At 36.1% G+C, this 26910-nt stretch overlaps 1 protein-coding gene across 1 annotated transcript in view; it reads left to right on the top strand.

Moving 5' to 3' along the window:
• STX1B (syntaxin 1B) overlaps window positions 1-26910 on the top strand; it is a 915847-nt gene that overhangs the window by 683851 nt on the left and 205086 nt on the right. The window contains exon 5 of the mRNA XM_044086235.1: window positions 18787-18860. Within this exon, the coding sequence (XP_043942170.1) occupies window positions 18787-18860 (74 nt within the window). The remainder of the gene's footprint in view (window positions 1-18786; window positions 18861-26910) is intronic.

Raw genomic sequence — 26910 nt, 5'->3', positions numbered from 1 at the left:
TGTGTAGGATTCAGCAGTTGTACCTCTGCATGCGTGTCATGAAGTTTGCCACTTCTGTCTTAAGAAGCATGAAGTTGGCTTTGGAGAAATATTTTACTGTGGTTTCCCTAATGGGGGGGTGGGGTTGGGGGCAAGATGTGGATGTCTAGGCTGATTAGCTTGTGGTCAGATCTGACAAACGAGGAACTGACCTCTGGTGTGGAACACCGGTCACCCATGTTGGTAATGACCAGGTCTAGGATATTGCTTCCCCTGGTGAGGGTGTGAATAAGTTCATCCAAGGCATTGGAATTTATGAATTCCAGAAAACGTTGAGCAAAAGAGTTGGTACAATTACTAGGGTGTTGGGTTGTACCCCAATATTTTCAAGTGTAACACAAAATGAGGAGTGGGAATCCTGGGGCATGGTGGGGGATCTGTAGCAAGTTACAATTTGGATTGTGGTCTTGCCCAGAATTAGTTATCACTTGATAATCTCGGATGCATTATGCTGAGCAACTAGCCTGGAGGTGGCTATCCTTAATAAATATGGACACGCCTCCACCTTTAGTGTTTCGGTCCAGGTTAGGTTGGGTGGCCGGAAGGTGTGGTATGACTTATAGCCTGGTAATGCAGGGGTGCTCTCTGGAGCCTTAAACCAGGTCTCTATCACTGCACAGATGTCTATGCTCTCCATTTTAAGGAGTGCCTCGAGTGAATGCATTTTCAGGTTTAGACTTCTAACATTGAGTAGCATTACCCTCAGATTTTGCTTGCTTGTACCTGTTCCAGTGGTGAATTTTTCATTTGAACCTTGCCTATAAAAAGCACTATAGGGGTGGCAAGAGCCTTAGCCAGTATCCGGAATCCCAAGGGCGACAGGTGCAAGCCATCTCTGGCAAAGCATCGTGGTCTGTCAATCATGTCATCCCAGGCAGACAGATACTGGATCCCCTTAGAATGACACCAGAAGCTTAGCCAATTGTTGAAGTCAATCATTCGTTTCCTTGTACTGTAGTATAATTTTGGGTGATGGCAGGATGCTACTCAGGGTAGGGTCATACCTGCCTGGGCTACAAGATCGGCGAGCTCGTCCATGTCTCTTTTCATGTAGTCTAGGGAGGTACATCTCAGGTCATTCACACCAACATGGACAATGACAGAGTCATATTTGTACTTGTTGTGGAGTGACCTAAGTGCGTGCATTATGTGGCGGATCCTGGCACCAGACAGGCAGCTGACAGTAACTTTCTCCTTGTTTAGCCTGGTGAGTGGAACATGAGTGTGCCTGACTATAGAGTCACCTATGACTAGAGTGTTGGGTACCTTGTTATGCCTTATGGGCTGTGGTTGGGTGGCACACTGAGTTTATGGGCTATGTGTCATTTGGGTTGTGTTGGGGGATGGAGGTTGCATGCGTTTCTGCTTTGGAGGTCTCTGTTGCTTGAGCAGATTTTTATTGAGATCTTCCTCGAATGTAGGTGTGTGTTTTGTGTTGCTATGTGTGTGTTTTGGTGGTGTAGGTTTTGAGGAACTATGTGATGAGTGTGATGTGGTGCAAGTGTTTACCTTCTCCTTTTGACTGTCTAGTCCAGTCTTGGGTGAAGAGAGCTTTGCTTACAGTTTGGCTATATAAGTGCATCTCTCACAGGTTGTAGTGTTGGGTGGTAGGAGGAGAGGGTTGTCTGTGTACATGAGGCAATTGCTGCATTGCCCCAAGATGCCCAGATTAATCAGGCAGACAGGTGAAAACACCGGGAGCTGACCCTTAGACATGCCTGTATAAGTGCTTATTTATTAAGTACTAAAAACTGTTTTCCTCTAGACAAGTGAGGAAAGTTGAGTGCTGTAATTATTTGTAGCTTATTTAATGCTTACAATGAGTTCTGAACAAGTGCTGAGCTCAAAGAAGCAGATTTGAGTGCTAAAACTAAAAAACTGGCAAGTTCTTTTTTTTTTTCAAAACAAGTTTATTGTTTTAACATATAAGAGAAATATCATAACAATTTTATACAAATAATTAAAAATAGGTATTATTATAATATTCAACAAAACAACTAAAGTATTTACAAAGACATCCACTACAATCAAATCAATTAATTAAACTAAAATATTGTGCTATTGAAATTAGAATTTTTTTAACAAATTTTGTAAATTATCCCATACAATAAAATGTGATGTTTTTCTAGTTGTTCTCATTCTAATTGTGCTTATTTCCATATGACACATTATATTCATAACATTTTAAATTCATTGAACGAAGGAGGTGTATCTGAAATCCAATTTCTAGTTATTATTTTCCTAGCCACTGCTAGGATAGACCATAACAAGGGAAGCTTAATCTTTTAACACATTGAGGTACAGGTGTGTTGAATAATATAAGAGACTTAGAAATAATGAAATTATCTGTAAAAAGAGCCTGCAAAATTCATTAATTGACTTCCAGTATTCTTTCAACTTCATACAGTCATAAAACATATGAGCCCAGTCAGCATTAATTTCTACATTACATCTCTTACATAGATTATCTTTATTATTAATTTTATTCATCATCAAAGGTGTATAAAAGATCTATGTAAAAATTTCCATGTATAAAGTCTCCAGACAATGGAAGATGTAGTTCTATAAGCAGATTCCAATATATATTGTTTATCTTGTTGAGTTGGTGGGTCCCCATTAATAGAGGTGAAATAATTCCAGTATGAATCTACATTGTAAAAGTTTCTTGTCTGATAATTTTATATATATATGAAAGTTTACCTTTATCAGAAACTTTATGCTGTAAATTTATTATCAAGTAATCAATCAGTTTTGGAATAGATTCTTTAACTGTTATAGACATTAGATCTATTCTATCAATGAGATGTTGTCTAAAGATCTGAACCTCTAACCAGCAAGTTTCTCTTAGATCAAATTCTTGTTTTAAGAAATCTAGATTTTTAACTTTATTATCAGATATCAGCTGATACCAGTACTTTAGATTATTATCTATAGCTAAATGAGCTCCTTCAGAAGTAGATGACATAAGCATACCCTGAGTATAAATTATAGGAATACAATAAAATTCCATTCCCTATACTTAGGGTGCATGAATATAAAGTTACGATAACTAATAATAATATTTAATGGGTAACAGACCATATGTTTAGGTGTAATAGGTGAAGTACAAAATTCCTTTAGCAACCACAACATGGAGTTATTTATAATCATATTTTTATGTGTTAAGGAGATTTTCATGAAGTGCATACTAATTAGCTCCCAATAATCTTTCCATTTTGCGACATATGACCGATCTATTAATAAAGTAATAACTTTTATAATAGAAGAGATAATATATAAATTAAAGTCTGGAAAAGAAATACCCCTTGAGACCAGCTATTAGTATGTTTCTTTAATGCAATCCTAGGTCTATTAGGTGCCCATAAGAAATTTAACATTAGTGTATTCAGTTTCTTGATAGTTATTTTTGTAGGTGAAAGTATTATTGATTGTATTAAGTATAAAATCTTGGGGAATATTATCATTTTAATAATTGTAAGTCTCTCCTCCATAGTAAAACATATTATTCCAGGTATTAAAAGATTTTGTATATTAAGAAAACAGGTATTATAGTTATTATATATAATAGATTTAATATCTTTAGATAGTATTATACCTAAATAAGTTATCTGACCTGAGTTGGGTACATATTTAGTAAAATCACTAATGAGAGTATTTTTTCGTATATATAGGTAGTATTTTAGTTTTTCTTCATTGAATATTAAACCAGAAATACTTTTAAAATTCATCATTTTATCAAATAAAGACTGCATAGAAGAATTAGATCCTGCTGATGTAATTAGAACATCATCTGCAAAAGTTGAATTTTTGATGTTGTATTTTCTTCTATTTCAAAACCCTCTATGTCAGTACTGTTTCTAATCAAATTAGCCCAAGGCTCCATTACTAAAGTGAATAATAGTGGAGAAAGTGGACATCCTTGCTTTGTACCTTTAAGAATGGGTATTTTTGTGAAACATATGTTCCTACCTTAATATAAGCCAGTTCCTTTGTATAAATGTTCAATTAAATTTACAAATGCATCAGAGAAATTTGTGCATTTCATTAAGGTAAACAGATAGTCCCAACTTACTGAATCAAATGCTGAACCTATATCAAGACTAATAAGTGTTAAATCTTTCTTTTTCCTATTTGCAAAATCAATTAATGTTAAAGTTCTTCTTATATTATCAAAAGTATTTCTATTTACAATGAAGCCCGCGTGACCTATGTCTATAATGCCGGGATAATTGTCTTCAATCTATCAGCAAAAATACTCATAAACATTTTATAATCAACATTAAGTAATGAGATGGGTCGATATGAAGAACATCTAGTTGGATCTTTATTAGGTTTTAAAATTGGTGAAATAAATGTATATTGCCAAGATGGGGGGGGTTATTAACTCAGTTTGGGCCAGAATAAAACCTTATGTATTAATGAATATGTAGTTTTAGAAAGGATTTTATATATCTCTGGTATAATACCATCATTACCCGGTGCTTTGTTTGATTTAAGCTTATTTATTTGTATAATAACTTCTGTATATGAAATACTCTTGTCCAATAGTTTAATCTGTTGTTTATTAAGCTTTTTATTCATGTTTGTGGTTATAAACTCCTTTATTTTATCTTTAGGTTCCATGTTAATGTTGTTATGGTTAATCTTGTGAAAGTGATTTCTAAATTCATCCAGTATTTCTGGTATACTAGAAACATTCTTCTTTTTCCTTAGAGAAAAGATTTCTTTGATATGGTTTTGTTTATTCAATCTTTTGTTTTATTTTTAAGTCTATGTAAGTATTTGGGGCTTATTGAATAAGACAAAACTTGTATTTCTCTAAAGTTATTTTAACTTTATGAGTTAAAATTTCTTTGTATTTCTCATTTAGTTTGTTTATTTCTTCAATAACTTTCTTGTCCATAATATTTTCTTTATTATTATGTTTATAAGAGTCTAGTTTACTTTGAATATCTAACAATTCCTTATCCCAAGATTTCCTTTTATTATTATACCATCTGATACTTTGTCCATATAGATATGATTTTAAGGCATCCCAAACATAGACAATGGAGACTTCAGGAGTATTATTTATGTCTAGAAAATGTTGTACTTCTGAAAGTATATATTCTTTATAGTCTTTTAGCTGAGTTAAGTATGCTGGTATCCTTTTGATCTGAACATTATGAGTATTTTTATCATGAATTCAAAACAATTGAGTTATGATCAGATATAGGACATGAAATGATTTTGGAATTAATTAAATCTGTTACCATCTGGTTAGAAATAAAGACCCTATCTATTTTTGAATAAGTTTTGTATCTGTTAGAAAAAAGGTGTATGGTAATGATTTTGACTCTATCTGATTATTAATATCATTCAAATGATAAGAATTAGCAAAATCATTTAAATGTTTTGCATTAGATGTAATTCTTCTTTTCTTTATAGTGGTAGTATCACTTTCATGTAGTATACAATTAAAATCACCAGCTAAAATAATATCCCTATAGAGAATGATATGATCTTATCAATATGATGTTTCACTGTATTAATACCAATTCCAGGTATCCAATATACATTAATTAAAGTGTAAGTCTTCCCATTAATTTGTATTGTAACCATACAAAACATTCCTTTGTCATCCTGATAAGACTTAATGGTTTTAGGAATGGGCATACTTTTATTCCATAAAATAGCCACTCCTCTTTTTTCTGAGTGTGCTCTGAACTAACCAATACTGTATACTTATTAGTGGCTAGTTTATCAATATCTTTTTCAAGAGATGGGTTTCTTGCAGGAAGACTAGATTGGCCTTGTGTAGATTAATGTATCTTATTAGGCTTGCCCTTTTACATGGATTATTCAATCCATTAATGTTTAAAGAAATTCCTTTTAAAGATGTCATTTGGTATTTTTAAAACTCAAGAATCTTATGATCGAAATAACAAATAACAAGATAAATAATGTTACATCTCCTCTTTAGGTGTACCTTTAAATATAGCTGTATTTATTAAATCTCTTATGGGATTTTGTATAGGATTCAATTTTGTTTGTAGTGACAATGAGTGTACAAAATATATTGTGGATGTCAAAACTATATACATATAACAATGAACAAGTGAAAATAATGTAAGGATTAAACCTTGCATCCCGCCTGGAGTTAAAAACTCCAACTTAGAGTAGTATTTGCTACTCAAGTTAACCCCCTACCCTAAGCAGCAGTACCTCAGCTACCACCTTATCAATTTAATACTAGTTATATTTAACTGAGGTTAACAGTTTTCAATTCAATTATCTATCAAGACAAAACTACACATTTGGTAAAACAGCATCATATAAACTAAAATAAACTTTTTTTTTTTTTTTTTAAAAACTGTTCATACTATTATATAGATCTATGTAATATATAACACTTGTATTCTAATAGCATTCAAATAATCTTAATGTTAGAAATCAAGAGGAGAGAAAATTATGTTCTAACATTCATTTAAATCAAAACTTTGGCTAATATGATTCAGACATTACATGCATTAAGATGCATCTATTTTCTGTCATGTGAATTCTATCAACAGCTTCCAAAAATCTTGAATTGTTTGTATATGAGCATTTACTTAAACTCATTATTGTCAATAGAGTTAAATATTGTATTCATAAAAATTATTATAAATCATATTGCATAGTTATGCAGATTCTCAGAAACACCTGCGTTATTACAAAAAAAAAAGCCATCACACACCCACCCACACACACACACAGACACACACACACACATATACACATATATACATACATACATACATACACACACACACACACACACACACACACACACACACACACACACACACACACATATATATATATATATATATATATATATATATATGATCTCACTGAGTTGTGTCTTTGTAGAAGTATCCTATTTGCTGTTCCTAGAATAAATCTGTCTGCTTTATACAAAATAATGCACAGCAAACACATATTAGTAACCAGATTTTACAATCATGCTAACCTACTGCTTCAAAATATATCACATGACATTTCTTCCAGAATAGAGTTATAAGATTATTTATGTTTGTCAATCAGATGAATTAAATGAGTTATAGTAAAGTATATGTTTGGGACACAAATTTTAACACAGATTATTATGCTGCTGCTAAGTAGATTTTCCAAAACATTTAAATAAATGTTTCATTTTTATGCCTTCTAAAATAAGACATTTACTTACTACAAGAAACTACATCATTTAAACTCATTATAACTGACATATTTTATGAACAGGGTATTTTTCCTGAATCTGTGGTGTGTCAGTGTGATAACCTTGTCAATGTTTATACTAACTGCTTTCAGTTTCTCTGTGAGAATTCTGTCATTTGAAGATTCTGAGGTAACTCAGACACTGTGCATGAGACAGCCCACATCCCAGATTGTCTCTTAACATTTTGGGAAACTTATTAAAATCTAGTGACAAACATTCATTTAGCAGTGTAAATGCATCTAAACATGACAGAACCTCCACAATGTATTCCACAGATCATCACAGCCTCTATGCAAGTGAAATTAAACTCAAAATTACCAACAAGCAATAAAACTCAGCATTCTTCTCCCAACTCAGTTTTCATACAAATCCTATTATTCACTGTGCCCACACAGTCAAAAGCATTTCTATATATTAATAAAGAAAAGAAAAGAGAGTAGAAAATAAAAGGGTGAGGCAGAAATAAAAAATGTAAGAGAAAGCTGTAAGAAGTATATACAATGGAATGTTACTTACTGTTTATATTAATAGAGTTAAAAATAAAACATATTATTTACTCTTATTTAGTTCTGATTATTATTAGTTAAAGCATGACAGATTATTTACAAACAAGCATAAGCAGTATAATCAAGAAAGTATAATTAGAAATAGCATTTGAAGAACTTATAAACTTTTACAAGAAATAAATATGTTATTATTCTATTAATGATATTTTCATTACTGTTCTCTCCCTGCCCTCCCCCACCCTTTACCCACTACATAATCTAAATAGAATGTCATTGTTTAAACAAAGAAAATAATAAAAGAAGGAAAGAAAAGGTAAAGAAAAAAAATGTACCAAATAACTAACCTTACTTTTTCAGAAAGAGAAACAAATCGAGTCACAGCCTGCCATTAAATCCTCAGGCATTTTGACTGGTTATGAAACAAAACATTTCTTTGCACATAGAGAATAACTTTGATTAAATCTTTTCCAAAATATTTGTGGCTTTCTGGAAATGCAGGAACTATATTCAAAAAGATTAATAATGAACTAAAATGATGAGAGAGAAAAAAACATATAACAAATCATTTGTTTTTAGTCTCTTCTTCTTCTCTGAAGTCTTCCAGGAAGCTTCAGTTGCCAATCTCTGCAATGAAGAACTGGCCCATTCCATTTCTTCTATTTTATCCAAAATCCTTTTTCTTTGACAAACAGTAAAGCAGAGTCTAAATCATCGAAGACCTTAGGACCATCAGGAAGGAAGATTTTAAGCTTGGCAGGAAACAGAAGGTATGTTTTAAACTGTGCTTTTTAAGCTCCTTATTAGTGGCAGAAAAACTTTTCTTTAGCAATTACCATGGAAGAATAGTCATTGTCAAAACGCACAGTTGTCTCATTAAACTTAACAGGAGCTTTAGCCCAAGCAGATTTAAGAACCATCTCTTTATCAAAGATGATAGAAATCTAACTATAACTGATCTAGGATAGTTTTGTTAGAGTTAGTATTAGCTATAGATCTATGTGCTCTTTCGATACCAAAAGAGAATGCTTCTGGTAAATCTAAAGTTTTAGAGAGCCATGTTGTTAAAAAGAAGTAATATTGTTACCTTCAATATTTTCTGGCAGTCCAAAAATCCTAATGTTATTGCGCCTAGATCTATTTTCCAGGTCATCCAGCTTTGTTTGTAAATGTGTATTTTGTTTCAGCAGAAACTCAATGTTGATTCCCTCTTCTTGTATTTTATTTTCCATGTCATTCACAGCTTCTTCTATGCCTGTCATCTGGATCTTCTGTTGTTGCAGGTCCATATGTAACAAGTCTATTTGTTTTGTAGTTTTTTCTATGAAAGTGTCTATTTTAGTATCCATTTTATCCATCTTAGCAGTAAGTTGCTGGACTATAATTATCAGAGACTGAAGTTCTTTCTTGATGCTGGAGTCTTGAGAATTTGTCTTACTGGAACTCATTTCAGACTGATAAACTGACAGGAAAATTTCCAAAGTAATTTCTGACAGGAATATTATTAAGATTTCCTTTCTTTTTTAGATATAGTTCAAGAACTATATAAAACAAACATATTTAGAAAGAAAATTACTTCAAGAATTAATTTTTAAGTAATTAATTCCTGTCAATGTAATGAAATTGGTGGAGCTGAAGAAATCTGCTGCTATCCTGTGTTCATCCTTGGCCAAAAAAAAAAACTGGCAAGTTCTAAGGGAAAATTTGAAGAGCACAGTTTATGGTGCCGGGAATAGTTTATCCCTAACTAAGTGGCAATGCATAAAGTGTATTTTTTTTAATATAACAGTAGCAAATGAGCAAACTGATTTAAACAAATTAACCAATAAAAAGCTAAAAACTGAGCCCCGTTCCAGCAGTCTTCGATCAGACAAGTTCTAACTGCACACTCCTGCCACTAAGGTGCAGGGGAACCTTCTCCAAAAAAGATGGTCTGGATTAGTGCTCAAGTTATACAAACAAAGCTAGATTCAGCAGGTCTGAATTTAGTCTATGCTACAGCAAACAAGGCATACCAATGTCAGAAAGAAACAGTTCAAATAAGCAGGCACAATAAGCCTTTAACCAGAAACTCCCAGCTCAGAAGGGCAGAATCTACCCTGTCCTCCCACAAGAGTGCAGATCACACCTTCTTAATGTAAAATAACTGGTCCAAAGCCCAAGTGCTTCAACCAGAACTAATACACTTTTAGAATAACAGACACTAAGCCTTCAATCAGCAACTCCCAACTTAGAAGGATGTAAACTACCTGTCCTGCCACAACAGTGCAGACCACAAACCTTCTTAATGTAAAACAACTGGTCTGAAGCCCAAGTGCTTTAACCAAAGGCTTAAAATAACAATTACAATTTAATCAGGCTACTAACAAGCAGTAATAAATGCAGCAGAATAAATGCAATAAAGTAGGAAGAAACACAAATACAGTAAAAGCAGACGAATTAAGTGCAATTTTTTTATATATAACAATAGAAAATGAGCAAACTGATTTAAACAAATTACCCAAATTAACCAATAAAAAAGCTCAAAACTGAGCCCTTTTCCAGCAGTCTTCAATCAGACAAGTTCTAACTGCACACTCGTGCCAGTAGGGTGCAGGGGAACCTTCAGCCTTTGGGCAATATGCAAATTCTGCTTGTGCATGTGTTTGCTTGTTCAGATCTAGAATAATAAAGTGCAGTTATCTGCACCAAGACATTCCTTATGCCCATAGAAGGTGGACCTGATTCAGGGAACTATCAATGCCAGTCTCTGCAGGCCCTGATTGGGTACATTTACATGTAGGATCAGAATGGAGAGATGTGACTGGAGGGTGCAGATCACACAGACTGCTTTTGTTGCACAGAAGTAGGGATATAAGACAACAGTAGCCATTATCATATCTAGGAGGTATGTGTTGCAAAAAAAAAAAGAAAGCTGAATTTAGAAAGTTAAACATGTAGTATGGTAAGGGCAAAGCAGCAATCAGAGTCCACTTGGAATATGATTAAGCAACCACAAGACTCTGACTGACTGCTAAAACAACAGCCTTGAATGAGATGGGACTGTACTAGTTGCACTGCAGCCTCTTTTTCATTAACATTTCCAGTTCAGGCATTATTTTTGAAATGGTATAGACACAAACCACATACTATGGCTCACTATGGCTGGATACCTCTACAAATCCTTGGTGATACTTGCTGATGTTTTTGTGGCGGTAGGTGTCTTGAGCTCCAGCCAGCACATCTAGTTTCCTTTTGATAGTTAAACAAGAATGGATTATGACACAACCATCTAAAAGATGTCTTTTGAAATGAAGTGGTTTAGGCTACTCAAGCTTAGAATGGGCCCACGATTCTTCCTTTTCTTGGGCTGAGTACTAAAAGGAAAGTACAGTTGTGTAAGTAAACTTACCATAGCAGTATTTGTTCAATGCTGCAGCAGGCTATGCTAAATGGTTTATATCCTGCATGGGATATATAAGCCAGCCAGCTTGCAAAGCTTCAGGGCACCTTCCACACTCCATTACAAACCATTAGCTCAACCTGAGGTGACTAAATAGCTTCATAGGTTCATAGGAGATTACTAGGCTAACGACACAAGAGCCCTTACAAGCCTAGATTATAACCTGAGTTTTACTTGATTTTCGATCCCTAAGGGTTAGAGGATGGTTTATGTTTCTGCCAATGACTTTGAGTACTTTACAGACTGCCCTTGTCCATAAAGGACAAGGGTGCCACCCCAGGAGTGAATTTACAATTCCACATCCATTGATCAAATTTACATTTGAAGAGAGTCAGGGAAGGGTTCTGCTTTATGTGAAAAACAAACCTGTTCCAGAGAAGGGGTAATTACTGAGACACATATCTATCTTAGGTTTAGATCCTTAGATTGGGTGGCCCTTATGCAGTTTGTCTTGCAGGGCTGAATTTGAGAGTGCACTGTAGGTTAGGCATAGATCATGCCTTAATAGTCAGTACGCAACAGAGTAAAGGAATAGGGCTTTTATTTGATCCACATAAGACATGTTGTTTATAGCCTGTATTTTTTTGTAAGGAACCTCTGAGGCTGCTCCAGCTGTTGCAAGTTCCTGGTCAAATACATGATAAAGGTGCATACTCGATTATTGGTTTGATGAGGGCTGAGTACAGTGGGACTATAACTTCCTTGGATTTGGATGCCAGGCATTTACTTATAAGCTGTGCCATATAGAAGGACTTTTCTCACCACTGTGGACAAATGGCAGTCAAAGGTCAGGCAACTATCCATCTGTGTACCTAGATCTCTCACGGGTGCTATTAATGTTGTAATTTGCAAGGATATTTGACTTCCCAAAGAGTATTTCTAAGCATTCTTTGCATTTAGTTTTAGACCATGGCTGTGGCACCAATCATTTGTCTGAGTCAGATCCTTTTGAATTATATCTGCATCACTGGGGGATTCAGTGAATGCCCCCAGCTTGCACTCATCTGCAAACTTAGTCAGCCAAAGGCCATCTACATTAGCCTTGGCATTCTCCATTACTTCTAGACAGGATTTTCTTTCTTTTGTTATGCAACCTATTTATACCAGGGGTCCACAATGGTGGCTTGTTTTTGCAGTTTGTCATAGGCTTATTTCGGTCTGGTACTGCTGTTTCTTTATATGGTCATGCAGGGCTTTTGTGTATGCCTCCACATAGGCTTTTTCTGGGATTGGGAGAGGTTGGAAATTAGCTATGCTGTTGCTTAATAGATGGTAGTTTGACTTAGAAAAGTTCTTGAAGGTTTTGGGGTCATGTCGGGATTCTAGTGCTCTAACCAGTGACATTTCACTGGGGGGGTGTAATGATCTAAGATATTTGTACCCCTAGTGGGAGTGTAGACTAACTGCTCAAGAGTATTTGCATTGACCATGTCTAGAAATCTTTGCTTCTGCATGTTAATGGTTGTGTATGCTTCCCAGTTAATGGAAGGGCAGTTGAAATCACCTATGAGTATGGTGATGGGTTGATTGGTAAGTGATTCTAGTAAATTCAAGTATGAGGTATGGTTTTCCTGGTTCATTTTGGAGGACCTGTAACTAGCAAGCATATAGTAGGGGATTTTTCCTATGGTTAATTGGACATGTAAAAGCTGAAACATGCCATATTGTTTGATCAATCTTGAGGTGTGCTTATCCCTTAAGTAGATTAATACAGCTCCATCTGTTGTCCTTTCATGTGCAGTGGGTGGTTGGAATGTGTGAAAGGCATCATAGCCTTGCATTGCTGGAGTGTTTTCCGTGGCTTTGATCCCTGTTTAAGTAGCTGCACAGATGTCCGCATTCTCTAGGCTAAGAGTGTGTCCAGTGAGTGTAGTTTCTTGTTGAAACACCTAGCATTGAGCAGTAATACTTTTAGCTTATCCTGAGTAGATTTTGCTGTGTTGGAATGTTTGTCTGCTTGGCAATGCCTAAAAAAGGCACTATAGAGGAGGATAATCTTTTGGCTAATATCTGGAAGTGTAGTGGTGACAGGTGAAGACCATCCCTGGAAAAGCAGCATGGCCTGTCAATCATGTCCTGCAAGGCTGACAAATATTGGTCCCCTTTGGAATAACACCACCAGTAGCTAAATTAATTATTAAAGTCAATCATTTTCTGTTGGTATTGTGGTATCATCCTTGGAGATGCTGTTCAGTGCTAGGTTCATAACTACCTGTGACATATATTCTGAGAACTCAATTATGTCTCTCTTCGTATAGTCCAGCGAGGTACATCTCAGGCCATGAGTGCTGTAATAATGTAGCCTAGAGCTACATAAATGTGGCAGTGCTGCCCAACATGCAATGTAGTTGTTTCTTCAGTAGAGCAGGACTGTGGAAAATATCAGAGATAGTTTTTTATAGGGAAAAGTACAATTTCTCCTGATTGCATATATATAGTGCACAACTAAACATGAATGCATGAGTAGCAGCATCGAGCAAACACAAAGCTTATATACAAACAGAAAAAAGGAAATTTTAAAGTAGGTATGCGCACAGGCCAGTCAGGCATGCAATAAGCTTTCCACAAGTATTACCCAGCTCAAATAAGTAAAATCAGCCCTTTCCTCTCACAAGAGTGCAGACTTTTACTCTCTTAATGCAGAGGCTGGTTTGGAGCCCAGGTGTTAGCGAACCACAAAAACAGAGGCCAAGAAACATAGAAAACAGCAGATACAATGTATTTACAGTACTACAATTGCAGAACAGCAGTCCTTACAGCAATGGAAAAATGTAACTTTAAACTCTAAGTAAGCACAGGAAAAAAATGATAAACAGCACAGAACTCTTAGAGAATGCAATGAAAACAAGAAATAAAAATGCAAAATAATACTTAATTTTGTTTTTCTTGTCAGGAATGGCTTCAGATGCAGGCAAAATCTCTCAAGCTCTTTGGGGTCGTTGCCAAGCGACAAGCAGATCTGAATAACTGAGCCAAGACTCATGCAAATGCAAGGCTTATATACAAGCAGAGAAAAGCAAGTTTTAAAGTAGGTATGCCCACAGGCCAATCAGATACACACACAATAAGCTTTCCAGCAGCAATTCCCAGCTCAGATAGGTGAAATCAGCCATCTCCTGCCAGAAGAGTGCAGACTTTGACCCTCTTAATGGAAAATGACAGATTTGGAGCCCAAGTGTTAGCGAACCACAAAAATAGATGCCTAAAAGCACTGAAAATAGCAGGTATAATGTATTTAGAGTAATACAATTGCAAGATAGCAGTCCTTGCAGCAGTGGAAAAAAAATGTAACTTTTGAAACTCTAAGCAAGTGCAGGAAAAAACAATAAATAGTTCAGTTAGAGGGAAAAAATAGTTTACTCACAGAAAATTCCAACTCCTTTTAAGAAGCCAGACAAATCAGATGCAGCAACTTGTTTACAGTGTCAACATGGTCACAAGCCCTTCAGAGCTATCATGTCAACCTAGAGAGGGAGGCTAAGCCCCGAGAGAACATTGCTGTGAAAAATATATGTCCACATGCTGGCATAAAAGCACACAGAAAAACAAGGTGGATAGGTGGGGAGTGATTGAATCTACTGCAACAATAATTATTCAAACATCTACTGTTATGGTAAATTTACTTATACAACTGTACTTGTGTTCTTTATGCTGAGCTGTGCTGCAGTTGCTTAAACTATATGGGTAGACTACCACAGCTTAGAACATCTGGGAGGTGGGAGGGGAAGGGTCCTAGCAAGCCTATCTTAGACCTGGAAAAGGAATTTAGTTTATAATGCTTTGTAAAAGTATATACAGATGACCCAAGTTGCTGCTTCTAGAATACTTGTAGAGTCCAACCCTTTCCATAAAGCCATAGATGAAGCCAAGGCCCAGGAAGAGTGAGCCTTGACCCTGCCTGGAATAGTTTTATTGTGGTGGAAATAAAAAGTAATATACTGAGACAACCATTTGGAAACAATTTGGTTTGACACAGATTATCCCTTCTTACCTTCAGAAAAAAACAAACAACTGACTGAAAATTCTGAAAGATTTTGTTTTATTAACCTAGTACCTGAGTTGTGTGTGGACATCCAAGATATGAAGTATCCTTTCTCCTGCATTTCTTGGGTGTGGAAAGAAAATAGGGAGATGGATAGTTTGGCATAAAAGAAGGATTAGTCCTTAATGAATCCCTGTCTCTAAAAAGGATGAGATAAGGATGGCCCACCTTAACAGTTTGCAACTCAAATATTCTTTTTGCAGAGGTCAGAGCAATCAGCTAAACTGTTTACCATGTTAAGAACCTCAAGTCAGCCTGATGAGCATTTTCAAATGGAGTAAGTGTTAGCATCTCTAACACAAAATTAAGATCCCAAGGAGGAGTCGCCAGATTTCTGGGAGGCTTCTTATGTAGCACCCCTTTCAAAAACATTTTCATATGAGAATGCATAGATGGAGGGGAATTCATGGGCAAACACGATGCAATAGCTGAAAAATGAGCCTTTGATAAGGAATAAGACAGTAACTTGCACAAATACTGTAAAACCAGAGAAACACTAGCTCTGAATGAGAGTTTTTTTTTTGGAACCAACTAGAAAACCTTTTCCATTTACTTTTATATGATTTTAGTAGCAGGCTTTCTTGAATCTGTTTGTACCTGTTGCATGCCCTCAGAAAACAGGTGCCTAAAAGTTATTAAGATCCTATCATCCAGGCAGATAGTTGTAGTTATTTGGAGTCAGAATGTATCAAACACACTTGTTCATGTGTAAATAAATCCAGTCTGTGAGGAAGGTTACTGTAATTGCCCCAGTCAATTCCAACAGAAGGGAGAACTACTGTTTTGCCTATGCTAGAAGGGAGTCATCACAATGATCCTGGGGATTCTTTCTGAATCTTCAGAAATACTCTGGATATCAATGAAAAAGGGTGGAAAACCATACTGCAGCATTCCTGTCCAAAGGAAAAAAAAGGCATCTGTCTTCCAGGCCTTCTTGCATGGAGTGCTGGAACAGAATTTTGCCAGTTGAATGTTTAGAGTGGAAGCAAAAAAGTCTGCTTGAGCAATTCCCAGCAGATGGATCAAATCTTAGAAGATCTCTGAACCAGTTTTGATTTGTGAGGGTAAGGCTAGCATCCATTTTATGTTTATGTGCTTTTGCCTGTCTTCCTTGTCCCAGAGACCTTACACTTTTATCCCTCTTGACAAGTCAGAGGCATCTGTAATTACTGGCTGCTTTGTAGCAGAAGAAGAGAAAGGGTGACATGGATTCAGGGATATTTGATGCCTCTACCAAGTGATTTATCTTTTTTGCACTTACCCCACTGTTTTACGATCTCGGAGTTCCTATATATAATTATCTTCAGGTGTGGGATTTGCCATTCCCCCACTAAAAATTAGTTTTATTTATTTTTGATCATATTTGATTCTCTGTTTTTAAATTTCTTCATTTGCTCTTCTTAGCATTTCAGATTTGATAAGACAGTCATCTGTGTCTATATATATATATATATATATATATATATATATGTGTGTGTGTGTGTGTGTGTGTGTGTGTGTGTGTGTGTGTGTGTGTGTGTGTGTGTGTGTGTGTGTGTGTGTGTGTGCACGCGCAAGTGCCATTCAGGCAATTTCTGGTAGGCTTCTGGTGTAGCACCCCTTTCAAAAACATTTTCCTATGACAATGCATTGATATATATATATATATATATATATATATATATATATATATATATATATATATATATATACATACATATATATTCATAGGGTCTGCATTAGGCTAATGGTCCTGGGGCCTTTACAAGCCTAGCCATAACATTACCTTGGCATAGTGCCACCCGACCTTAGTTCCCAGTGCCTCTGTTGAGTAGAGCCACTGGAGTTATCCCTGGGTTGAATTTTCTATTTCCCATCCACTCATCAAGATTTCTCTTGAAGAGGTTCAGAGAGGTGCTCTGCTTGACATGTATGGGAAGTCTATTCCATAGCATGGGCAATCTCTGTGTTATGAACCTGTCCCTCCAGTACATTCTGTTGATTGCAGTAATGAGGTTGAGGTCTCTGGAGCATGTAGTTCGGAGGGATTGGGATTTCTTTAGACGTGTGTGTGTGTGTGTGTGTGTGTGTGTGTGTATATATATATATATATATATATACACACACACACACACACACACACACACACATATATATATATATATATATATATATATATATATATATATATATATATATATATATATATATATATATATATATATGTATATATATATATATATATATATATATGGGTTCGGACATTTGCTTGAATGAGCAAACGACCGAAACCCAAACTGCTGGACATACTTACGCGAAAGTGCTTTTCAACGAAGAAGCACTTTTGCATAAGTATGCCTGTTGCCGAGGCTGTACTATGGTGCAGATAAGGGAAATTTCCCTTTTCCCCAATGTAGTACGATCTCGGAGGGAGAATATTAAAGTAGGGGGGTGTGGGGGGCACAGGAGATATATATATATATATATATATATATATATATATATATATATATATATATATATATATATATATATATATATATGTAGCAAACATGTTTGCCCTCCATGTGGGACATCTCCCAGTTTGTTATTTAACATGATAGTAAACAAAATGGTTGGTGATGACTGACTTCTGAATGACTTAGTGGGTGCTGAAGGTATTGCAAATTGATGGATAGTCTAAATATTTTAGGGATTTATGTTAAAACGTTAAATGTCCAAAATACTAACATTCCTAACATCAATCCCAAATGAGTGAAAAAGTGCAATATTGAAGTGACACAAAATTGAAACTAAAAAAATTCCACCAACACAGTTTTGCAGGGGTCAGTCCCCCCTATATTTTCCCATACCTCCTGCCACTTAAATATACTAACTTTGAAATTAGACTACAGGTGAAAATGGACAAAATATCAGTCTCAGCTCTACTGCTGTCTTGGCCAAACACACACTTGCACTGTGAGATGTTTTCTGTTTCAAGTTTATGGCATTTTGATATTGGTCATTTTCTCTCATTTCGGATCAACGTTACAAATGTCAGTGTTTTGGATATTTGATACTCTAATATAGACCTAATTTTATATATGTATTTATATTTATATAATTAAGGATATACTAATTCTGAGACTGTTGCACTTTGGATAATGTAATTAGAAAAAAAAAAAAAAATATATAGATATATATATATATATATATATATATATATATATATATATATATATAAAAATATATATATATATATATATATATATATATATATATGTGTGTGTGTGTGTGTGTGTGTGTGTGTGTGTGTGTGTGTGTGTATGCATCCCGACTGAGATGCTATTCCTACAAGGATTAGTTCTCTGCCTTATACATACTGCTTGCCAGGATATGTTCTGGCTTCCCTACAATCCTGATTAGTATAAAGTGGGTATTTTAGAAAAAATAATGAGAAAATGTGTGAATACACTATGTCCAGTTGATTGGTGCAGGAATGTCATGATGTGCTTTGATGACATATAATCAGGAAGTTAACTTTTTTCCTCTGTTCCCTTTATAGCCATTGAACAGAGTATTGAACAGGAAGAAGGGTTAAACAGGTCTTCGGCAGATCTGCGCATTCGGAAAACACAGGTAAGGTAGTAACAGATTCTACCATGTGAGGGTTGGTTGACATATGTAGTACCTTACTAAAACATAGCAAAATTGCCAAGTGGAACATTTTATCCCTTTTATATAAGCCTAGCTACCTGTAGATGTATGCATTATTACAGTGACATGCATGTTAGTAAGAATAACACGTAGGTTACCAGTGATATACAACACCACACTAAATTAATCCCATACAACTCAGACAAATGACACACACACCTACATATACTAAGGCTCTTAAAAATAACCTACCTAAAAGACAAAAACCTCTAAATGAAACCTAAGAAACTAGTGCCTTCAGCAAAGTCAGAAATACACAACATAGGCAGCACCCATCATGAAACATACATCTAAGAATCACAGTGCCTTGCTTAGCAGCGTCAGTCTTCTAAAGTTCCAACATAACAAAACAGAAACTGGATTATATAAAGGTATTCTAGCTTAGTGCTGGGAGTCAGAACAAAAAAGTCCAGTTCCTACAAGCACTTCCTGGAAAATATCAGTATATGCCAGGGGTCTGCAACCTTCACTATCAAAAGAGCCATTTTGGCCCCTCCCCCACCAAATAAAATTCAGCTGGTGCCACAAAACCTATTTACCCTAAAATGAAGATTACTTAACGTATACAGTTTTATATATTGCTATTATACTACGCCAACCGTGGGTAAATCCAGCATTATCCACACCCAGGCATGGGTTATTGCTATATTAATAATTCCATGCATACAAACCATTAATTAGTTTTGCTGACTAAAAATTCAGGTTTAGGATCCAAGCCCTTTGGAGCTTTCATGCCAACTGAAAGAGTGAGCCTAAGCCCTGAGAGGAAATTGCTAGGAAAAGGAAAAAAAATACATGTCCATTCCCTGGCATAAAAACACATAAAAAACAATGATAGCTAGATTACAATAGCTTAAAGTAATTGGGGGTAGAAGTGGAAGAGACCTATGAGCCCCTGGAGAATGGTCCTAGCAAAGCCTGTCCTAGACTTGGAGAAGGAATTTATTTTATCCTGTTTTGTATACACAGAGGACCAATTTGCTGCTTCTGGAATACTTCTAGAGTCTAACCCATTCCAAAATGCCATGGATGAAGCCAAGGTCTTAGCAGACTGAGCATTGACTATGCCTAAAATAGTTTTGAAGTGATGGGAATAATAAAAAGTTTAATAGCCTGAGACAACCATTTGGAAATATTCCCCTTTGACACAGGCTATCTCATCTTACCTTCACAAGAAATGAACAACTGATCACTAGTTCTGAAAGATTTTGTTTTGTTGAGATAGCACTGGAGCTGTTTATAGACATCCAAGGTATGAAGTAGCATTTCCCCCTCATTTTTGAGTTCTGTAAATAAACCAGGGAGATGGATAGATTGGCTTCTGGTAAATTCAGATACCACTTTGGGCAAAAGAAAGAAGGATTATTTCTTAAAGAAGGCCTACCTTTGTGAAAGATGAAATAAGGTTGACCCACCATAAGAGCCTGCAACATAGCTACCCTTTTGCAGAGCTCAGAACAATCAACAAAACTGTTTTCCAGGTGAAGAACCTCAAGTCAGCTAGATCAGCTGGTTCAAATGGAGGAAGGAGCAAGTATTAGCTTCTTAAATACAAAATTAAGATCCCAAGGAGGACCCACTAATTTTCTGGGAAGCTTATCATATAAAACTCCTTTCAAAAACATTTTTGTGTGAGACTGCATTGAAAGAGGGGGATCCATGGTCAAGCATGCTGAAATGGACAACAAATGAACCTTGCTAGAGGCGAAAGATATGTCATAGAACAGTAACTCACACAGATGCTGTAAAACAGAGAAACACTAGCTCTGAATAGGTACCGATGGCACCAGCTAACAAACCTTTTCTGTTTTCTGATATATGATTTTTAATAGCATATCTTCTTGCCTCCAATAATACCTGCTGCATATCTTCGGAAACAGATGCCTAAAAGGCATTAAGAATCTATCACCAGGCAGTAAGCTGTACTTGTTTGGGATCAGAAAGTATCAAACACCCCTGATCTTGTGTAAGTAAATCCAGTCTGTGGGGAAGCTTGTTCTAATTGCGTCTAACCACTTCCAAAAGAAGGAAGAACCACTGTTACCTAGGCCAAAAGGGAGTCACCACATTGATCTTTTTGGAGTCCTTCTGAATGTTCAGAAGTACCTTGGAAATCAGTGGAAAGGGTGGAAAAGTATACAGGGATATTCCTGTCCAAGGAAAAGAAAAGGCATCTGTCTTCCAAGCCTTCTTGCATGGAGTCCAAGAACATAATTTTACCAGTAGATTGTTTGGAGAGCAGGTAAAAAGGTCTCCCTGAGAAATTCCCTACAAATTAATCAAATCTTGAAAGACCCCCTAATTCACTTTCCATTCCTGAGGGTCTTGCTTGGTCCTGCTCAGCTTGTCTACCACACAGTTTTGCTCTGATGGAATGTAAGATGCCTGTAGAGAAAGACTGCTCTAAAACTATATCCCATGCTAATATGGCTAGTCTGCATAGGGAGTAACATCTGACTCCCCATTGCTTGTTTATGTACCACATCACTATGGTGATGAAGTGATTCTGAGAGATGAGAGCATTTATAAGAGCTAGCCTCTTTTTACATTTATGTGTTTTGGTCTGTCTTCCTTGTCCCACAGACCTTGCACTTTGATCCCCTTGACACTCTCCCTCAAGTAAAGTATGAGGCATTTGTTGTGACTGATTGCTTTGGAGTAAAAGCATACCTTTTTTTGCAAGATCATTTTGGTCCATTTCTCATAAAATTTGTGGTTTTCTGGATTTTTGTAGCAAATCACTGAGGAATGAATTCACTAAATAATGACAGGCATTTGAATTTCAGACTTTATATCCTACAGAAAATGTACATTAACAGAATACCTTTTATTCTAACAATTTTCTAAGTTTATGAGAATAATATTTAAAATTTTCCCTTATTTTTGGGGCTTTGTCCCCCCGTTATTTTTGGTGTTGTCCAGATTTCTTGTGCTAAGGTTGAGAGAGTGGCCTAATGGTTAAGGTCTTTGCCTTAAAAACACAAGGTGCAGGGTTTGAGTCTCACAAGGGATAATTGGCTAGGCTTAAAATGGCTTGCAAGGGCATTTAGCCTAGTACTAATCTATGGAGAGGTATGAGCAGGGGGGAGAATGGGAGCCCTGGATTCTGAAAAATTTTATGTCTCTGCCAACTAATTTTCCTTTTTGTAAACTGTTATTTGAAAAGACAGTGGATGGTGATGCTGTAACCAAACAGATTTCAGATAACCATTGTATCTTTCTCACTTGGAGTCTTGCAATAGATATCATGAGAATTGTGGAAGCCATGAGACCCAGAATCCTGAGGTATTGCCTCGCTATGACAGAAGTGTGAATGGAAAACATCTCGCATAGATCTGAATATGGATCTTTTTTTTTTTTTTTTTTTTTTTGGAAGAAAAGTTATTTGTACTGAGGTGTCTGACAAGCACTTCAGAAACACAATTGTGTGAGTTGGAGTAAAAAAAAAGTTTTTTTGAAAGTTCTCTTGAAATTCCAAACTGTATATCTCTTACTTAGAAGAGAAAGATTCCTGACACTTTGAAGAATACTTAGCAAAGATAAGCAAGTTGTCTAAATATGAAAATAAAATGGAGGCCTTGTAACTTGCAGTGAGATATGTCAGGAACTAGATACTTTGTGAACATGCTTGTCGTTGAGGATAGCCCAAAGGGTGAGGCAGAGAACTGATAATGTGATGCAGACATACAAAACCTTAAGAAACAGATGACATCTGGTTGAACAGGAATGTGATGACATGCATCTTTTAGATCTAAGGTTACTAGAAAACGTAAATGTAGCAGAAGGGACAACAGCTTGTGTAGTGAAAGTATTTTGAACATGGGCACTATCACAAACTGATTCAGGAAAGAAAATCCAGAACAGGTCTCCAAGAGTTTTCTTTTTTCTGGCACTATAAACATTATTGAGTATAATCCTTCCATAACTGAGAAGGAGGAACAATTTCTGTTACACCCTGAGACAGCAGCTGTTGTAAAACAAGAGGAAAAAGAAGAGTTTGGTCTCATGGATGAAGAGGAATCACCTGAAAAGAAGGAATTTCCTCCCACTGTCATTTGTATCCTAGATGGATCACATTCAGCACCCAGTTCTATGAAACAATATGTCTACAAAGAGAGGTGTGGAATTTCAGATTTCTGGAAGAGAGAAGGGACTACCAGGGAGGTGGCAGGGGGGACAAGGTCCGTCATATAGTCATTCTGACTTATTTGACTGTCTTTGTTCTGGGGAGGGTTGCTGCTTTCTTTTTGGAACCTCCTTCCCCTTGATTGCTAAATGTCTGCTTATCAACATTTTGCTGAGATTGTTTATTTTATTTCTTCCCAAAAGTAGATGAGAGATTCCCTGAATCAGTTTTCCTCTCTTATCACACTTTTTGATAACCCCTGCTGCAGAGGGTTCAAAAACAAAATCTCTATCCAAGGGAAACTTCAAAATTGTATTTTTGACATCTTCTGAGATGTTCTGAGAATGCAGTCAGGCAAACCTCCTTAAAGCAGTACCTAGTTGCAGCAGCCCTGGAAATAGTAGCTCCAGAGTCATAAACGCATTTCAAACAATAAATTGTGACTTGAGAAATAAAAGAAACTAAACTACACAAAACAGATTTTTCTTCACTACAGAAAACTGATGCCAAAACATTTCTCATACTTTTGAAATTAGTCAGGATAAACTTCAACATAGGAGCCTGACAGTGTGGAATTCTAAAAATACAAAGTTGCAAAAACATATATTTTCCTCCAAGCTTATCAAAAGTGTTTCCATCTTTATCAAAAGGAGAAGGATTAGAATTAACAAAATGTTTGGCAGTGGCTGGATTTATTAAAGATACAGCTGCTGGGTCCGTTCTGGGATTTGTGTATAAAAACTTGAAAGACTGCAAAACTTTATACAATTCTTAGGGGGTAGCAAGCTGGCTGTCATGGAATCCACAGGCTGTGACAAAAACATCCTTCAGTGTTGACAGCACCTAGGGGATGGGTGAAAGTTCTTGAAATTCCTGTTGTAATAAATAAATAATATTTTCTCCGGGACTGAGAAACTTCAGTATTTTCCCATTGAAAACATTTTTTCATCTTGGAAATAGTCTCAGAAAAAGACTTGCTCACAGGGGGAATCCGATACCACACATTCCTCAGAATCTGTATCAGAAACCTGAGAAGAAAAAAAATGCTTCTGTCCCTTCATAATCCCTTACAGATTCCAGTTTTGAACCCCTTCAGGGAAAGAGGCATTCCTTAATCTTTTACCAGAACATCCTTATACGTAGGGTCAAGATCCTGCACAAGGCCCTGAGCCAAGCCCAGTAATTATTCTTATCTAGAGTAACTGACACAGGGAAGATAAATATTTAGTTTTCTGTTTCATTTGTACAGACATATGTGGAAAAACAGACCCAGTATTGCCAGCAACAGCTTCCCCAGGGATGGGCATATTATTCTGACTAAGCAGGGACACCATTTCCTGCCCCCACAAGAGTGGCTTTTCCTTGCCCACTGAGGGGACCCCAACAACTACTCAAAGTCTCAAAGGAACAGGCCTTGAGCCACACAAGAGTCAACCACATGCAGCTGAGGCAAATTATCAGCCTGATTGGTGACAAAGGCTGCTTAAAAATCTTTTTCTTTTTGTGGCTGGAGGAAGTCTGATTGAGGAACCTGTAGAGTATTCCATGATCAAGCCAAAAATGTTGCTTTTTTCCCCAGGAAATCTTAGCAGCAATAATCAGTAAAACGGGAAAGTAGCAAAAAAGTAACTTTTTTCCCCAGAAAAAAAGCACAAGAAAAAGTACTGTAAACAGTTTCCCCTATTCCCAACCCAAAAGAGTGAAATACAGTTTTCCCACAGAAAAAAGTTTTAAACAACTCATAACTTTTTACCACAAAAGTAAAACATCTACTCCCATTTAAAAGTCATGAGTTGGTCAAGGAAATACATTTTCCTAGATTAAAAGTACTTGTTTCTTTCAAAAACGTTACTTTAAACAAATAAATAACGTAATATAGAAGGCATTTCCCCAAAGAGAACTTATCTGCCCAGCAATGGAACAGCATTAGCCAACCATGGATCCTCAAAAGCCCATAGAGGAGCACTCTATCATACCTCTCAGCTGTATAGATTTTTTGCAGAATATCCAGATTTTGCCTCATATATTTGGTTCGTTTTTCATAAAATTGTGGTTTACTGTCAAACTAGTAGCAAACCATTAAAGACTAAAGTTAGAAAATAATGGCAGACATTTTCGGTTTCAGACTTCATACCTTTCAGAAAATTCATGCTAATGCAAAATCTGTTACTCTATCAACTTTCTAAGTTTGTAAGAGCAATATTTAAAAAGTGTCCCTATTTTTGGACCTCTGTCCCACTTTTATTTATGGCTTTGTCCGGATTTCTTGTTCTAAGAGGTTGAGAGGTATGACTCTATTTGGTGGTAGTAAAGTTCTGAAGGGACTGGCATCTAAACCTGACTTATTATTCAGCTTAGCTTGACCTAACTAATGCTTTGGGTTCATGTAAGGTGCCCTGAAGCTTTGGAAGGTGGCAGGCTGTTATAGCCTACACAATGAGTAACCCAAATAGCTAAGGCTATTATAGCAGTGAACAATATGAAGAACATCCAAAGTGCAGCATTGATGATTAGCTAATAGTAAACAATGTTACATGCTCAGAACTGGAGAACATAGCCAATCTACTAGCAAACAAATTCAGCTTCCACATCACCCCCTTCTCCCCTCTTATATTCCTGGATCAGGTACCGCATCTACACTTCCCCTTCAAATATGACAAGAATAAACCCTCTAGGCATTATTCATGCCCAGGAACACTACTTCCAAGTGACTGGATAACATACCAGGCTGCCTACTTGTCAGCCTGAAACAAGACTTATCAGACCCACAACACTGGCGCTTCAATATCAGTCTCCCAAAAGACTTCATGCCAGATGACTAGAGGTCAGCAACAGTCATCCCCATGCACAGAGGTGGGGCATCAACTGACCAGGGTACTTATAGGCCCCTAAAGCTCACCAGCCTCATCTGTAAGGCTATGGAAAGGACCATTGTGGAATTAATAAATAAGCACATAGGCAACATACAGACTTTTGACTAAAGTCAGTTTGGATTAAGATCCTGTCCACTTAACCTGATTGACTTCTTTGAGAAGGTTACTGAAGTAAAAAAAAAATTACGATGGACCCCTATTCACAGGACCATACACTTTAATTAACTCTTTTATTTTACTTTTCTCGAGCGACTCCATCAGACGATGTCTACAATCGTACTTAATTTTATTATATGTATACTTTGTAGTTAAAATTTTCATGCAATATACACACACACACACACACACACACATATATATATATATATATATATATATATATATATATACTCCACAACCATTCCAGCACTCAAAAAATGATGAAATCCTCAACCAGCAGAAATAATCAACAGTTTAATGGCAAACCTGCCCACAAAATACACAGACCGGTGGCCGGTTTCGCTCACAGCGTCTTCAGTGTGCAAAATATCCTTGCAAGGACCCGGATTATATACGTAAGTCACTCATGCCTACATTTATTTAAAGAGGCAGCAACTATTCATGACTTGATGTTATTATCTTTAATGGACAACAAGTGCTATGCTTAAATAAAAAATAAAACATAATAATAATAATAAACTACTCTATCAAATAAACCATTAATAAGTGTGAATAACAACAAGAACTAATAGAACCATAATACATTCTCATATTAATAGTGAACCTTTACCAATGCACAACCCCTGACCCTATGTATAATGAAGAATTATAAACATATTACCACAATTCAAGTAAATAAATGGCCATGAAGACCAATAAATTCCCATTTATTAACTATTAGACAGTTACCAATGGTCATTTAAACCGGGCTTAAAAAAAGCCCCTAAGTTTACTATCCACCTTCTTTCTTTTTGTGTCAGAATAATGTGTTTCT

This window comes from Protopterus annectens, chromosome 10.part0 (assembly GCF_019279795.1).
Source record: "Protopterus annectens isolate FY-2018-M chromosome 10.part0, PAN1.0, whole genome shotgun sequence".
Taxonomy (NCBI): Eukaryota; Metazoa; Chordata; order Ceratodontiformes; family Protopteridae; genus Protopterus; species Protopterus annectens.
Note: the sequence above shows the minus strand (reverse complement) of the source record. Positions and strands in the feature narration are given on the sequence as shown.